Here is a 17183-nt window from a genome sequence, read left to right on the forward strand (position 1 = left end):
AAAAAGAAGAAGAAAAACAAAAAAAAAAGAAAAAAAAAGAAACAAAACCCCCAAAAAAAGACTCAAAAATAAAAACACAAATCCCAAAAAAACCCCAAAAAATCCCAAAATTTTCACCCAAAAAATCCCAAATTTCCCCCCCAAAATTCCAAAAATTTCACCCAAAAAATCAAATTATTTTTTCCCCAAAAAAACCCCAAAATTTCCCAAAAAATTTCCAAATTTCCCCCCAAAAAATTCCAAATTTGCCCAAAAAATCCCAAATTTGCCCAAATTCCCCCAAAACCAAACGGACAAACACAGAGAGAGAGAAAAGCGGCGTCAGAGGGGACAAAACGGGGAAATTTGGGAATTTTTTTTGGGGAATTCTGGGATAAATTTTGGGGATTTTTGGGGGAATTTGGAGGAAGATTTGGAATTTTTAGGGGATTTTTAAGGGAAAATTTTGGGAATTGTTGGGGATTTTAAAGGGAAAATTTGGGAATTTTTAGGGAATTTTGGGGGATTTTTGGGGGATTTTTAAGGGAAAATTTTGGGGAAAAATTGGGGATTTTTAAGGGAAAATTTGGGATTTTTTAGAGGATTTTTGGGGGATTTTTAAGGGAAAATTTGGGAATTTTTAGGGGATTTTTGGGGGATTTTTAAGGGAATATTTGGGGAATTTTTGGCAAAAATTTGGGAAATTTTGGGGGATTTTAAAGGGAAAATTTGGGGAATTTTTGGCAAAAATTTAGGATTTTTTTTGGATTTTAAAGGGAAAATTTTGGGGAAAATTTGAGGATTTTTAGGGGATTTTTGGGGGATTTTTAAGTGAAAATTTGGGGATTTTTAAGGGAATATTTAGGAATTTTTAGGGGATTTTTAAGGAAAAATTTGGGAATTTTTTGGGGATTTTAAAGGGAAAATTTTGGGGAATTTTTGGCGAAAATTTGGGAATTTTTAGGGGATTTTGGAGGGAAAGTTTGGGAATTTTTAGGGATTTTTGGGGGGAATTTGGAGGGAAAATTTGGGAATTTTGGGGGGATTTTTAAGGGAAAATTTTGGGGAATTTTTGGGATATTTCTGGCGATTTTATTGGGATATTTTCAGGGATTTTTTTGGGGCATTTTTGGGATATTTTTGGGATATTTTTTGGGATATTTTGGGACATTTTTGGAGCTATTTTGGGATATTTTTGGGATATTTCTGGGGATTTTATTGGGATGTTTTGGAGAAATTTTGGGGCTTTTTCTGGGGATTTTATTGGATATTTTTGGGATATTTCTGGGGATTTTATTGGGATGTTTTGGAGAAATTTTGGGGCTTTTTCTGGGGATTTTATTGGGTATTTTTGGGGATATTTTGGGCTTTTTTTGGGGATTTTTGGGGATATTTCTGGGATTTTATTGGGATATTTTTGGAGATATTTTGGGGTTTTTTTCAGGGTATTTTTGGGGATATTTTAGGGATATATTCTGAGGATATTTGGGTTTATCTGGGGATTTTATTGGGTATTTTTGGGGATTTTTTGGAGCTATTTTGGGGGATATTCTGGGGATTTTTGGGGGATATTTCTGAGGATTTTATTGGGTATTTTTGGGGATATTCTGGGATTTTATTGGGATATTTTTGGGGACGTTTTGGGGTTGTTTTCAGGGTATTTTTGGGGATTTTTGGGGCATTTTTTTGGGATATTTTGGAGAAATTTTGGGGTTTTTCTGAGGATTTTATTGGGTATTTTTGGGGCATTTTTTGGAGCTATTTTGGATTATTTTTGGGGATATTTCTGGGAATTTTATTGGGATATTTTTAGGGCATTTTTGGGATATTTTTGGGATATTTTTGGGATATTTTTTGGGATATTCTGGGATTTTTGGGGGATATTTCTGGGGTGATTCCAGGGTATTTTTGGGGGTATTTTGGGGATTTTATTGGGTATTTTTGGGGCATTTCTGTGGATTTTATTGGGTATTTTTGGGGATTTTTTGGAGCTATTTTGGGCTATTTTGGGGATATTTCTGGGGTGATTTCAGGGTATTTTTGGGGTGATTTCAGGGTGTTTTTGGGGCTGTTTTGGGGCAATTTTTGGAACTATTTTGGGCTACTTTTGGGATATTCTGGGGCTACTTTGGGGGATTTTATTGGGGATATTTTGGAGATATTTTGGGGATATTTCTGAGAATTTTATTGGGTATTTTTGGGGATGTTTTGGGGTTTTTTCTGGGGATTTTATTGGGATATTTTTGGAGATATTTTAGGGTTTGTTCAAGGTATTTTTGGGGATATTTTGGGGCATATTCTGAGAATATTTTGGCTTTTTCTGGGGATTTTATTGGGTATTTTTGGGGATTTTTTGGGGCTATTTTGGGGTTTTTCTGGGGATTTTTGGGGATATTTCTGGGGATTTTATTGGGTATTTTTTGGAGATATTTTGGTTTTTTTTCTGGGGATTTTATTGGGATATTTTGGGGCTTTTTCTGGGGACTTATTGGGTATTTTTGGGGATATTTTGGGGCATTTTTTGGAGCTATTTTGGATTATTTTTGGAGCTATTTTGGGGGATATTTCTGGGGTGATTTCAGGGTATTTTTGGGGCCGTTTTGGGGCATTTTTGGGGATATTTCTGGGGATTTTTGGGGATATTTCTGGGGATTTTTTGGGGGATATTTCTGGGGATTTTGGGGATATTTCTGGGGTGATTTCAGGGTATTTTTGGGGGTGTTTTGGGGATATTTCTGGGGTGATTCCAGGGTATTTTTGGGGCTGTTTTGGGGTTTTTTGGGGCGCTCACCGGGCGGGGGGTGAAGGGCGGAGGCACCTCCAGGCGCTCCAGGCGCTCCCAGTCGGTTCTGCGGAAGAAGGGGTGACCCGAATTTCCTGTTCCCCCCCCGGGCCGGCCCCCAGACGCTTCCCAGGGTGCTTGGTCAGGAACTGGGAAAAGGAAAAAAAATGGAAAAAAAGTGAAAATCCGGGAAAAAACAAAAAAAAAAGCGAGAAAATCGGAGCAGGAATGGCGAAATAAAGGCACGGAACAGATGGGAAAATTCAAAATTATTCCCCCCAAAAAAATCCGGCAAAATTTCACCCAAAAATTCCGCATAAATTCTGCAAAAAATTTTTGGGGTATTTTTGGGGATATTTTTGGGTAAATTTTGGGGTATTTTTGAGATATTTTTTGGTTATTTTTGGGGTATTTTTGGGGGATTTTTGGGGATATTTTTGGGTAAATTTGGGGCATTTTTTGGATATTTTTGGGGATGATTTTGCTGATTTTTGGTGATGTTTTCAGGATTTTTGGGGATATTTTTAGGCTATTTTTGGGGAAATTTTGGGGATTTTTTGGGGTATTTTGGGGAAATTCTTGGGCTGTTTTTGGGGTAAATTTGAGGCATTTTTGGGCTATTTTTGGGGATAGTTTTGCTGATTTTTGGTGATTTTTTCAGGATCTTTGCGGATATTTTTAGGCTATTTTTGGGGTATTTGAGGGTAAATTTTGGGGTATTTTGGGGATATTTTTGGGATATTTTTGGGGATAGTTTTGCTGATTTTTTGCTGATGTTTTCAGGATTTTTGGGTCTATTTTTGGGCTCTTTTTGGGGATTTTTTGGGCTAGATTTGGGTGTATTTTTGAGATATTTTTGGGCTGTTTTTGGGGTATTTTTGGAGATATTTTTGGGTATTTTTTGGGCTATTTTTGGGATATTTTTGGGGATGGTTTTGGTGTTTTTCTAGTGATTTTTTGGTGGTATTTTTGGGGATATTTTTTGGTAAATTTTGGGGTATTTTTGAAATATTTTTAGGTTATTTTTGGGGTATTTTTGGGTATTTTTGGGATATTTTTGGGCTATTTTTGGGGATGGTTTTGGTGTTTTTTGGTGATTTTTTTCAGGATTTTTGGTGATATTTTTCAGGATTTTTGGGGATATTGTTGGGGCTATTTTTGGGGTATTTTGGGGATATTTTTGGGTGAATTTTGGGGTATTTTTGAGATATTTTTGGGCTATTTTTGGGATATTTTTGGAGGTATTTTTTGGGGATTTTTTGGGCTATTTTGGGGGATTTTTTGGGGTATTTTTGGGAATGGTTTTGGGGTTTTTTGGCTATTTTTGGGGATAGTTTTGCTGATTTTTTTTGGTGGTGTTTTCAGGATTTTTGGGGATATTTTTAGGCTATTTTTGGGGTAATTCTAGGGATTTTTTAGGGTATTTTGGGGAAATTCTTGGGCTGGTTTTGGGGTAATTTTGGGGTATTTTTGGGTAAATTTGGGGCATTTTTGGGCTATTTTTGGGGATGGTTTTGCTGATTTTTTGGTGATTTTTTCAGGACTTTTGAGGATTTTTTTTAGGCTGTTTTTTGGGATATTTTTGGGCTATTTTGGGGCATTTTTTGAATATTTTTGGGGATGGTTTTGCTGAATTTTTGGGCATATTTTCCAGGGTTTTTGGGGATATTTTTGGGGCTATTTTGGGATATTTTTGGGGATAGTTTTGCCGACTTTTTGCTGATGTTTCCAGGATTTTTGGGTGATTTTTCCAGGATTTTTGGGGCTATTTTTAGGCCATTTTTGGGGTATTTTTGGGGCATTTTTGGGGATGGTTTTGCTGATTTTTTGGTGATGTTTTCAGGATTTTTGGGGATATTTTCCAGGATTTTTGGGGATATTTTTAGGCCATTTTTGGGGTATTTTTGGGGCATTTTTGGGGATAGTTTCGCTGATTTTTGGTGATGTTTTCAGGATTTTTGGGTGATATTTTCCAGGATTTTTGGGGATATTTTTGGGGCTATTTTGGGATAATTTTGGGGATGGCTTTGCTGATTTTTTGGTGATTTTTTCAGGACTTTTGAGGATATTTTTAGGCTGTTTTTGGGCTATTTTTGGGCTAGTTTTGGGGATAGTTTTGCTGAATTTTTGGTGATTTTTTCAGGATTTTTGGGGCTATTTTGGGGCTGTTTTTGGGCTATTTGTGGGGTATTTTTGGGGGTGGTTTTGCTGATTTTTTCAGGATTTTTGGGTGATATTTTCCAGGATTTTTGGGGATATTGTTGGGGCTATTTTTGGCTCTTTTTGGGATTTTTTTGGGCTAGATTTGGGTGTATTTTTGGGGTATTTTTGAGATAGTTTTGGGCTATTTTTGGGGGTATTTTTTGGGTATTTTTTGGTTATTTTGGGGCATTTTTGGGCTATTTTGGGGATATTTTTGGGATATTTTTGGGGATAGTTTTGCTGATTTTTTGGTGATGTTTCCAGGATTTTTGAGTGATATTTTCCAGGATTTTTGAGAATATTTTTAGGCCGTTTTTGGATATTTTTGGGCTATTTTTGGGGATTTTTTAGGGTATTTTAGGGATATTTTTGGGGATGGTTTTGGTGATTTTTTGGTGATGTTTTTGGGATTTTTTGGGGCTATTTTGGGGTATTTTGGGGGTATTTTTGTGGGTGGTTTTGCTGATTTTTTCAGGATTCTTGGGGATATTTTCCAGGATTTTTGGGGCTATTTCTAGACTGTTTTTGGGGATATTTTGGGCTATTTTTGGGGCGTTTTTGGGCACTCACCCCCTTGCAGATGGCCACGGCCTCGCGGCTCAGGGATTTGGGGTAGGTCACCGTCTGCTCCAGGATGGACTGGAACAGCTCGTCCTCGTCCTCGCCGTCAAACGGGGGCTGGGGAGACAAAAACCAGCCCCAAAGAGCCCCAAAATGTCCCCAAAATACCCCCAAAACATCCCTAAAATATCACCAAAATATCCCTGAAATATTCCTAAAATATCCCTGAAATATTCCCAAAATATTCCTAAAGTATCACCAAAATATACCAAAATATTCCTAAAAAATCTCTGAAATATCCCCAAAATATTCCCAAATTATCACCAAAATATTCCTAAATTATCACCAAAATATTCCCTAAATTATCCCTGAAATATTCCCAAAATATCCCTAAATTATCCCTGGAATAGCCCCAAAATATTCCTAAAATCTCCCTGAAATATTCCCAAAATATTTCTAAATTATCACCAAAATATCCCTGAAAAAGCCCCCAAATATTCCTAAATTATCACCAAAATAGCTCCAAAATATTCCTAAAATATTCCCAAAATATTCGTAAACTATCACCAAAATATCCCTGAAATATTCCTAAAATATTCCCAAAATATTCCTAAATTATTCCTGAAATATTCCCAAAATATCCCTAAAATATTCCCTAAATTATCCCTGAAATAGCCCCCAAATATTCCTAAATTATCGCCAAAATATTCCTTAAATTATCTCTGAAATATTCCCAAAATATTCCCAAAATATTCCCAAAATCTCCCTAAATTATCCCCAAAATATTCCCAAAATATTCCTGAATTATCCCCCAAATATCCCCAAAATATTCCTAAAATATCCCTGAAATATCCCCAAAATATTCCTAAAATCTCCCTAAATTATCACCAAAATATCCCCAAAATATTCCCAAAATATCCCTGAAATTCCCTCCAAATGTTCCCAAAATTATTCCCAAACCAGCCCCAAATTATCTCCAAAATCTTCTTAAATTCTCTCTAAAATATCCCTAAAAATTCCCCCCAAATTCCCAATTTTTTTCCCAAAAAATCCCAATTTTTTCCCCAAAAATCCCATTTGTTTTCCCCCAAAAATCCCAATTTTTTCCCCAAAACTCCCAATTTTTTTCCCCCAAAATTCCCAATTTTTTCCCCCAAAATTCCCAATTTTTTCCCCAAAAAATCCCAATTTTTTCCCCAAAAATCCCATTTGTTTTCCCCAAAACTCCCAATTTTTTTCCCCAAAATTCCCCAATTTTTTCCCCAAAATTCCCAATTTTTTTTCCCCCAAAATTCCCAAATTTTCCCCCAAAATTCCCATTTTTTTCCCCAATTTTTTTCCCCAAAATTCCCATTTTTTTCCCCAAAATTCCAATTTTTTCCCCAAAAATTCCAATTTTTTCCCCTAAAAATCCCAATTTTTTCCCCCCAAAATCCCAATTTTTTCCCCAAAAATCCCAATTTTTATCCCCAAATTTCCCCAATTTTTTCCCCAAAATTCCCCAATTTTTCCCCCAAAAATCCCAATTTTTTCCCTAAAAATCCCAATTTTTTCCCCAAAATTCCCATTTTTTTCCCCAAAAAATCCCATTTTTTCCCCCAAAATTCCCAATTTTTCCCCAAAAATCCCAATTTTTTTCCCCCAAATTCCCAATTTTTCCCTAAAAATCCCATTTATTTTTCCCAAAATTCCCAATTTTTTCCCCTAAAAATCCCATTTTTTCCCCAAAATTCCCCAATTTTTTCCCCAAAATTCCCAATTTTTTTCCCCAAAAAATCCCAATTTTTTCCCCTAAAAATCCCAATTTTTTTCCCTAAAAAATCCCAATTTTTTTCCCTAAAAATTCCAATTTTTTTCCCCAAAAATTCCAATTTTTTTCCTCACCTGCCCTGCCAGCATCTCATAGAGCAGAACCCCGAATGACCACCAGTCCACGGATTTGCCATAGGGTTGGTAGGCAATGATCTGCCAAAAAATCACCAAAAAATTCCATTTTTGCCATTTTTTCTCAGATTTTATTCCCCAAAAATTCCCCCAAAAATTCCCCCTAAAATTCCCCAAAAATCACCAAAAAAATCCCCAAAAATTTGACAAAAAATCCAATTTTTGGCCATTTTTTCTTGTATTTTTTGCCCCAAAATTCAATTTAAAATCCCCAAAAATCACCCTAAAATTCCAAAAAAATTACCAAAAAAAATCCCAAAAAATTCAATTTTTTCCCCTTTTTTCTCAGATTTTATTCCCCAAAATTCCTTTTAAAATCCCCCAAAAATTCCCCTTAAAATTCCCAAAAAAATCCCCAAAGATCACCAAAAAATCACAAAAAAATCACCAAAAAAATCCAATTTTTGGCCATTTTTTCTCATATTTTTTCCCAAAAATTCCTTTTAAAATTCTCCAAAAATTCCCCCAAAATTCCCCAAAAATCATCAAAAAATCACAAAAAATTCAACAAAAATCCAATTTTTGCCCATTTTTTCTCGTATTTTTTCCCCCAAAATTCAATTTAAAATGCCCCAAAAAATCACCAAAAATCCAATTTTTGCCCATTTTTTCTCGTATTTTTTCCCCCAAAATTCAATTTAAAATCCCCCAAAAACTCCCCAAAAAATCACCAAAAAATTCAATTTTTGCCCATTTTTTCTCGTATTTTTTGCCCCAAAATTCCTTTTAAAATCCCCCAAAAATCACCAAAAAAACCCCCAAAAATTCGACAAAAAATCCGATTTTTGGCCATTTTTTCTCGTATTTTTTCCCCCAAAATTCCTTTTGAAATCCCCTAAAAAATCCAATTTTTGCCCATTTTTTCTCAGATTTTATTCCCCAAAATTCCTTTTAAAATCCCCTAAAAATTCCCCCCAAAAAATCCCCAAAAAATTCGACAAAAAATCCAATTTTTGCCCATTTTTTCTCAGATTTTATCCCCCAAAATTCCATTTAAAATCCCCCAAAAATCCTCCTAAAATTCCTAAAAAATTCCCAAAAAATCACCAAAAATCACCCAAAAATCCCCCAAAAATTCGACAAAAAATCCAATTTTTGCCCATTTTTTTGCGTATTTTTTCCCCCAAAATTCAATTTAAAATTCCCCAAAAAATCCCCAAAAATCACCAAAAAAATCCAATTTTGGCCATTTTTTCTCATATTTTTTCCCAAAAATTCCTTTTAAAATTCTCCAAAAATTCCCCCAAAATTCCCCAAAAATCATCAAAAAATCACAAAAAATTCAACAAAAAATCCAATTTTTGCCCATTTTTTCTCATATTTTTCCCCCCAAAATTCAATTTAGTATCCCCCAAAAAATCCCCCAAAATCACCAAAAAAATCCAATTTTTGGCCATTTTTTCTCAGATTTTATTCCCCAAAATTCAATTTTAAATCCCCCAAAAATTCCCCCTAAAATTCCCCAAAATTCCCCTAAAATTCCCCAAAAATCACCAAAAAATCCAATTTTTGCCCATTTACCCCTGGTTTATTTTCCCAAAAATTCCCCCTAAAATTCCCAAAAAAATTACCAAAAAAATCCCCAAAAAATCATCAAAAAATAACAAAAAAATCACAAAAAAATCGCCAAAAAATCCAATTTTTGGCCGATTTTTCCCATTTTTTTTCCCAAAATCCTTGGAATTTTGGGAATTTTGGGAATTTTGGGAATTCCCACCTCGGGGGCGATGTAATCGGGGGTGCCACAGAAGGTTCTGGTGCAATTGCCAGGGAAAATGTTCTCCTTGCACATCCCGAAATCCGTGATCTTCACGTGGCCCTCGGCGTCCAGCATCACGTTGTCCAGCTTCAAATCCCTACATTCCAGAACATTCCAAAAAAAAATATTGGGAATTTTGGAGGATTTTTGGGAATTTTTTAAGGGGAATTTTGGGGCAATTTTGGGGATTTTTTTGTGATTTTTGGGGGATTTTTGGTGATTTTTTGGTGATTTTTTTGGGTTTTTTGGCCATTTTAATTTGATTTTTTTGTGATTTTTTTGTGATTTTTTGGTGATTTTTTGGTGATTTTTTGGGGGTTTTTGGGGCAATTTTTTGTGATTTTTGGGGTTTTTTTTGGCCATTTTAATTTGATTTTTTTGTGATTTTTGAGGTAATTTTTAGTGTTTTCTTCGTGATTTTTTAGTGATTTTTTTCGTGATTTTTGGGGTTTTTTTTGGCCATTTAATTTGATTTTTTGGTGATTTTTGGGCAATTTTTGGGGGTTTTTTGGCCATTTTAATTTGATTTTTTGGTGATTTTTGGGGCAATTTTTGGTGATTTTTTTGTGATTTTTGGAGCAATTTTTGGTGATCTTTTTGTGTTTTTTGGGGCAATTTTTAGTGATTTTTGGGTGATTTTTGGCTCTTTTTTTGCCATTTTAATTTGATTTTTTGGCAGCATCACGTTGTCCAGCTTCAGGTCCCTACATTCCAGAACATTCCAAAAAAATGGGAATTTTTCAGGATTTTTGGGAATTTTTTGGGGAAATATTGGGGCAATTTTTGGGGATTTTTTGGGATTTTTTTGGCCATTTTAATTTGATTTTTTGGGGCAATTTTTGGGGGTTTTTTGGCCATTTTAATTTGATTTTTGGTGATTTTTGGGACAATTTTTGGTGATTTTTTGGTGATTTTTGGGGTTTTTTTGGCCATTATAATTTGATTTTTTGGGGTTTTTTGGGGCAATTTTTGGGGTTTTTTTCCCATTTTAATTGATTTTTTGGGGGATTTTCAGGCAACTTATGGTGGTTTTTGGGGCAATTTTCATTGATTTTTTAATGGTTTTTGTGGTAACTGTGGGCAGATTTTTGGGCAGATTTTTGGGGCAATTTTTGGTGATTTTTGGGGGTTTTTGTGATTCTTTTGTGATTTTTGGGGCAATTTTGGGCAGATTTTTTGGGGTGATTTTGGTGATTTTTTGGTGATTTTTGGAGCAATTTTTGGTGACTTTTGGGAGTTTTTTTCGTGATTTTTTGGTGATTTTTGGGAGTTTTTTTCGTGATTTTTTGGTGATTTTTGGGTTTTTTTGGCCATTTTAATTTGATTTTTTGGGGCAATTTTTGGTGATTTTTTGGTGATTTTTGGGGTTTTTTTGGCCATTTTAATTTGATTTTTTGGGGCAATTTTTGGTGATTTTTTGGTGATTTTTGGGTTTTTTTGGCCATTTTAATTTGATTTTTTGGGGCAATTTTTGGTGATTTTTTGGTGATTTTTGGGGTTTTTTTTGGCCATTTTAATTTGATTTTTTGGGGCAATTTTTAGTGATTATTTGGTGATTTTTGGGGGTTTTTGGCCATTTTAATTTGATTTTTTGGGGCAATTTTTAGTGATTATTTGGTGATTTTTGGGGGTTTTTGGCCATTTTAATTTGATTTTGTGGCAGCATCACGTTGTCCAGCTTCAGGTCCCTACATTCCAGGAATTCCAAAAAAAAAATTGGGAATTTTTTAGGATTTTTGGGAATTTTTTAAGGGGAATTTTGGGGAAATTTTTGGGGATTTTTTGGTGATTTTTGGGCAATTTTGGGGGATTTTTGGCCATTTTAATTTGATTTTTTGGTGATTTTTGGGGCAATTTTTGGGTTTTTTTTGGCCAATTTAATTTGACTTTTGGTGATTTTTGGGGCAAGTTTTGGTGATCTTTTAGTAATTTTTGGGGCAATTTTCAGTGATTTTTTTGGTGATTTTTGGCTCTTTTTTGGCCACTTTAATTTGATTTTTTGGGGCAATTTTCAGTGATTTTTTTGGTGATTTTTAAGGTTTTTTTGGCCATTTTAATTTGATTTTTTGGGGGTTTTTGGAGCAATTTTGGTTGATTTTTTGGTGATTTTTGGGGCAATTTTTGGTGATTCTTGGGGAATTTTTGACCATTTTAATTTGATTTTTTGGGGCAATTTTCAGTGATTTTTTTGCGATTTTTGGTGATTTTTGGGAAGTTTTTGGGGGGAAATTTTGGGGCAATTTTTGGGGATTTTTGGGGGTTTTTTGGGGGGTTTTTGCCATTTTAATTTGATTTTTTGGGGAATTTTCGGTGATTTTTTGGTGATTTTTGGGTGATTTTTGGGTGGTTTTTGGCCATTTTAATTTGATTTTTTGGTGATTTTTTGGTGATTTTTTTGTGATTTTTTGGTGATTTTTGGGGTGATTTTTGGGGTTTCTTTGGGCCATTTTAATTTGACTTTTTGGTGATTTTTGGAGCAATTTTTGGTGATTTTCAGGGCAATTTTTAGTGATTTTTGGGTGATTTTTTGGTGATTTTTGGGGTGATTTTTGGGGTTTTTTGTGGTTTTTTTGGCCATTTTAATTTGATTTTTGGGGGGTTTTTTGGGCAATTTTTGGTGATTTTTTGGGGTTTTTTTGGGGGTTTTTGGCCATTTTAATTTGATTTTGTGGCAGCATCACGTTGTCCAGCTTCAGGTCCCTACATTCCAGAACATTCCAGAAAAATTGGGAATTTTTGAGGATTTTTGGGAATTTTTTAAGGGGAAATTTTGGGGGAATTTTTGGGGATTTTTTTGGTGATTTTTGGGCAATTTTTGGGGTTTTTTGGGGGTTTTTTTGCCATTTTAATTTGATTTTTTGGGGTATTTTGGGTGATTTTTTGGGCCATTTTAATTTGATTTTTTGGTGATTTTTGGGCGATTTTTGGGGAATTTTTGGGGATTTTTTGGTGATTTTTGGGCAATTTTTGGGGTTTTTTGGGGTTTTTTTTGCCATTTTAATTTGATTTTTTGGTGATTTTTTGGTGATTTTTGGGGTGAATTTTGGGGTGATTTTTGGGGCAATTTTTGGGGTTTTTTGGGGATTTTTTGATGATTTTTGGGGAATTTTTGGCCATTTTAATTTGATTTTTGGGGGCAAATTTGGTGATTTTTGGGGCAATTTTTGGTGATTTTTTGGTGATTTTTGGGCAATTTTTGGGGATTTTTTGGGGTTTTTTGGTTTTTTTTTGCCATTTTAATTTGATTTTTGGGGCAATTTTTGGGGGTTTTTTGGCCATTTTAATTTGATTTTTTGGGGTTTTTTTGGGTTTTTTTTGCCATTTTAATTTGATTTTTTGGGGTATTTTGGGGCAATTTTTGGGGATTTTTCGGTGATTTTTGGGGCGATTTTTGTGGATTTTTTGGTGATTTTAATTTGATTTTTTGGTGATTTTCGGGGCGATTTTTGGTGATATTTGGGGTTTTTTTGGGCCATTTTAATTAGATTATTTGGGGGTTTTTGGGGCAATTTTTGGTGATTTTTGGTGATTTTTGGATGATTTTTGGGGTTTTTTTGGTGATTTTCGGGGTAATTTTGGGGTGATTTTTGGGCAATTTTTTGGTGATTTTTTGGTGAATTTTGGGGTAATTTTTGGTGATTTTTTGGGGTTTTTTGGCCATTTTAATTTGATTTTTTGCCAGCATCACGTTGTCCAGCTTCAGGTCCCTACATTCCAGAACATTCCAAAAAAATTGGGAATTTTTGAGGAATTTTGGGAATTTTTGGGGGGGGAATTTTGGGGGAATTTTTGGGGATTTTTTGGGGTTTTTTTGGCCATTTTAATTTGATTTTTTGGTGATTTTTTGGTGATTTTTGGGGTTTTTTTGGCCATTTTAATTTGATTTTTTGGTGATTTTATGGTGATTTTTGGGGTGATTTTTGGGCAATTTTTGGGGTTTTTTTGGGCCATTTTAATTTGATTTTCTGGGGCAATTTTTGGTAATTTTTTTGTGATTTCGGGGCAGTTTTTGATGATTTTTTTGGGCAATTTTCAGTGATTTTTTTGGTGATTTTTGGCTCTTTTTTGGCCATTTTAATTTGATTTTTTGGGGATTTTGGGGCAACTTTTGGTGATTTTTTGGTGATTTTTGGTGATTTTTTGGGGGTTTTTGGGGCAATTTTTTGTGATTTTTGGGGTTTTTTTGGGCTATTTTAATTTGATTTTTTTTGTGATTTTGAGGCAATTTTTGGTAGTTTTTTGGTGATTTTTGAGGGTTTTTTGGCCATTTTAATTTGATTTTTTGGGGGTTTTTGGAGCAATTTTGGTTGATTTCTTTGGTGATTTTTGGGGCAATATTTGGTGATTTTTGGTGATTTTTGGGGCAATTTTTGGTGATTTTTGGGGTGATTTTGGGGCAATTTTGGGCCATTTTAATTTGATTTTTTGGGGGTTTTTGGGGCAATTTTCGGTGATTTTTGGGGCAATTTTTGGGATTTTTTTGGGATTTTTTTGGTGATTTTGGGGCAATTTTTGGTGATTTTTGGGTGATTTTTTTGGTGATTTTTGGGGTTTTTTTGGCCATTTGAATTTGATTTTTTTGGGGTTTTTGGAGGTTTTTTTGGTGATTTTTTGATGATTTTTGGGGCAATTTTTGGGGTTTTTTGGGCCATTTTAATTTGATTTTTTGGTGATTTTGGGGGGTTTTTTTGGTGATTTTTTATGATTTTTGGGGCAATTTTTGGTGATTTTTTGGTGATTTTTGGGGTTTTTTGGCCATTTTAATTTGATTTTTTTGGGGATTTTGGGGCAATTTTTGGTGATTTTTTGGGGTTTTTTTGGGGGTTTTTGGCCATTTTAATTTGATTTTTTGGCAGCATCACGTTGTCCAGCTTCAGGTCCCTGAGGTCAGAATTCCCAAAAAAATTGGGAATTTTTCAGGATTTTTGGGAATTTTTTTAAGGGGAATTTTGGGGCAATTTTTGGGGATTTTTTGGTGATTTTTTGGTGATTTTTTGGGCAATTTTTGGGGAATTTTGGGGAATTTTTGGCCATTTTAATTTGATTTTTTGGAGCAATTTTCAGTGATTTTTTGGCGATTTTTGGTGATTTTTGGGAATTTTTTGGGGGGAAATTTTGGGGCAATTTTTGGGGATTTTTTGGGGGTTTTTTGGGGGGTTTTGGCCATTTTAATTTGATTTTTTGGGGAATTTTCGGTGATTTTTTGGTGATTTTTGGGGTGATTTTTGGGTGGTTTTTGGCCATTTTAATTTGATTTTTTGGTGATTTTTTGTGATTTTTTGGTGATTTTTTTGTGATTTTTTGGTGATTTTTGGGGTTTCTTTGGGCCATTTATTTTGATTTTTTGGTGATTTTTGGAGCAATTTTTGGTGATTTTCAGGGCAATTTTTAGTGATTTTTGCGTGATTTTTTTGGTGATTTTTTGTGGTTTTTTTGGCCATTTTAATTTGATTTTTGGGGGTTTTTGGGGCAATTTTGGGGTTTTTTTTGGGGTTTTTTTTGCCATTTTAATTTGATTTTTCGGTGATTTTTTTGTGATTTTTTGGTGATTTTTGGGGCAATTTTTGGTGATTTTTTTGTGATTTTTGGGGTTTTTTTGGCCATTTTAATTTGATTTTTGGGGGGTTTTGGGGCAATTTTTGGTGATTTTTTTGTGATTTTTGGAGCAATTTTGGTGATTTTTTTGTGTTTTTTGGGGCAATTTTTAGTGATTTTTGGGTGATTTTTGGCTCTTTTTTTGCCATTTTAATTTGATTCTTTGGGGTTTTTGGGGCAATTTTTGGGGTTTTTTTTGTGATTTCAGGGCAATTTTTGATGATTTTCTGGGCGATTTTTGGTGATTTTGGGGCTTTTTGGTGATTTTTTGGGGTTTTTTTGGGGGAAATTTTGGTGATTTTTGGAGGAATTTTGGGCAGATTTTTAGGATTTCGGATTTTGGTCATTTTTTTGGTGATTTTTTTGGGCATTTTTGGCCATTTTAATTTGATTTTTTGAGGGTTTTGGGGGGTTTTTTTTGGTGATTTTTTGATGATTTTTGGGGCAGATTTTTGGGGTGATTTTGGTGATTTTTTGGTAATTTTGGGACAATTTTTGGTGAGTTTTTTATGATTTTTGGTGCAATTTTTGGTGAATTTTGGGGCAATTTTGGGTGATTTTTTTTGGGTTTTTGAGGCAATTTTTGGTGAATTTTTGGTGCTTTTGGGGCAACTTTCGGTGATTTTTGGGGTGATTTTTGGGGTTTTTTGGGCCATTTTAATTTGATTTTCTGGGAGTTTTTGGGGCAACTTTTGGAGATTTTTTCGTGATTTTTGGGGGTTTTTTGGTGATTTTTTGGGGAATTTTTTGGGAATTTTTTGGGGATTTTTTGGGGATTTTTGGGAATTTTGGGAGCCTCACCTGTAAATGATTCCTTGGTTGTGCAGGAAGAAAAGACCGATGGCGATTTCAGCTGCGTAAAACCTGGAAAATTTGGGAAAATTTAGGAAAAAATCTTGGAAAATCTGGGGGAAAATGAAGGGAAAATATGGGGGAAAAAAAGGCAAAAAAATTGGGAAAAATTTTGGGGAAATCTGGAAAAATTAAAGGAAAAATCAGAGAAAAATTGGGAAAAAAACGGCAAAAATTGGGAATAATTTAGGGAAGAAATTGGGAAAATTTGGAAAAATCTGGGGGAAAATTAAGGGAAATATGGGGAAAAAAGGCAAAAAAATTGGGGAAAATTTTGGGGAAATCTGGAAAAATTAAAGGAAAAAATCAGAGAAAAATTGGGAAAAAACCTGCAAAAATTGGGAATAATTTAGGGAAGAAATTGGGAAAATCTGGGGGAAAATTAAGGGAAAATATGGGAAAAAAAAGCCAAAAAAATTGGGAAAAATTTTGGGAAAATCTGGAAAAATTAAAGGAAAAAATCAGAGAAAAATTGGGAAAAAACCGGCAAAAATTGGGAATAATTTAGGGAAGAAATTGGGTAAATTTGGGAAAATCTGGGGAAAATTAAGGAAAATATGGGAAAAAAAGCCAAAAAAAAAGGGGAAAATTTTGGGGAAACCTGGAAAAAATAAGGGAAAAAAATCAGGGAAAAATTGGGAAAAAACCGGCAAAAATTGGGAATAATTTAGGGAAGAAATTGGGAAAATTTGGGAAAATCTGGGGGAAAATTAAGGGAAAATATGGGAAAAAAAAGCCAAAAAAATTGGGAAAAAATTTGGGGAAATCTGGAAAAAATAAGGAAAAAATTCAGAGAAAAATTGGGAAAAAACCAGCAAAAATTGGAAATAATTTAGGGAAAATTCCCAGAATTTTTGGGAATATTTTGGGAATAATTTCAAAAATTTTGGAGTTTTAAAGTTGATTTTGGGCTGAATTTTTGGTAATTTTGAGGCATTTTCATCGATTTTCGCGGGGTTTTTTCCATTTTTTTCCAATTTTTTCCGGATTTTTCCATTTTTTTCCCAGATTTTTCCTTTTTTGAGGAATTTTTGGGAATATTTTGGGGAGAATTCCCAGAATTTTTGGGAATATTTTGGGGAGAATCCCAGAATTTCTGGGTAAATCTTTGGTAATTTTGAGGCATTTTCATCGATTTTCATGGGGTTTTTTCCATTTTTTTTCCCAATTTTTTCCGGATTTTTCCTTTTTTAAGGAATTTTGGGATTTTTGGGAATATTCTGGGGAGAATCCCAGGAATTTTTGGCTGACGTTTTGGTAATTTTGAGGCATTTCCATTGATTTTCATGGTTTTTTTTCCATTTTTTTCCCAATTTTTTTTGGGTTTTTTTCCATTTTTTCCCAATTTTTTCCGGGTTTTTCCCTTTTGAGGAATTTTTGGGAGAATCCCAGGAATTTCTGGGTGAATCTTTGGTAATTTTGAGGCATTTCCATTGATTTTCACGGGGTTTTTTCCATTTTTTTCCCAATTTTTTCCGGATTTTTCCATTTTTTTCCAATTTTTTTCCG

General features: G+C 34.2%; 1 protein-coding gene across 1 annotated transcript in view; it reads right to left on the reverse strand.

The window, feature by feature from the left end:
- Positions 1 to 2657: 2657 nt before the first annotated feature.
- Positions 2658 to 17183, reverse strand: part of LOC141726709 (protein kinase C gamma type-like) — a 55116-nt gene continuing 40590 nt past the window's right edge. The window contains 6 exon segments of the mRNA XM_074531702.1: positions 2658 to 2847; positions 2850 to 2910; positions 5534 to 5641; positions 7409 to 7489; positions 9186 to 9324; positions 15624 to 15686. Of these exon segments, the coding sequence (XP_074387803.1) occupies positions 2681 to 2847; positions 2850 to 2910; positions 5534 to 5641; positions 7409 to 7489; positions 9186 to 9324; positions 15624 to 15686 (619 nt within the window). The 3' untranslated portion in view covers positions 2658 to 2680.

This window comes from Zonotrichia albicollis, chromosome 38 (genome assembly GCF_047830755.1).
Source record: "Zonotrichia albicollis isolate bZonAlb1 chromosome 38, bZonAlb1.hap1, whole genome shotgun sequence".
Taxonomy (NCBI): domain Eukaryota; kingdom Metazoa; phylum Chordata; class Aves; order Passeriformes; family Passerellidae; genus Zonotrichia; species Zonotrichia albicollis.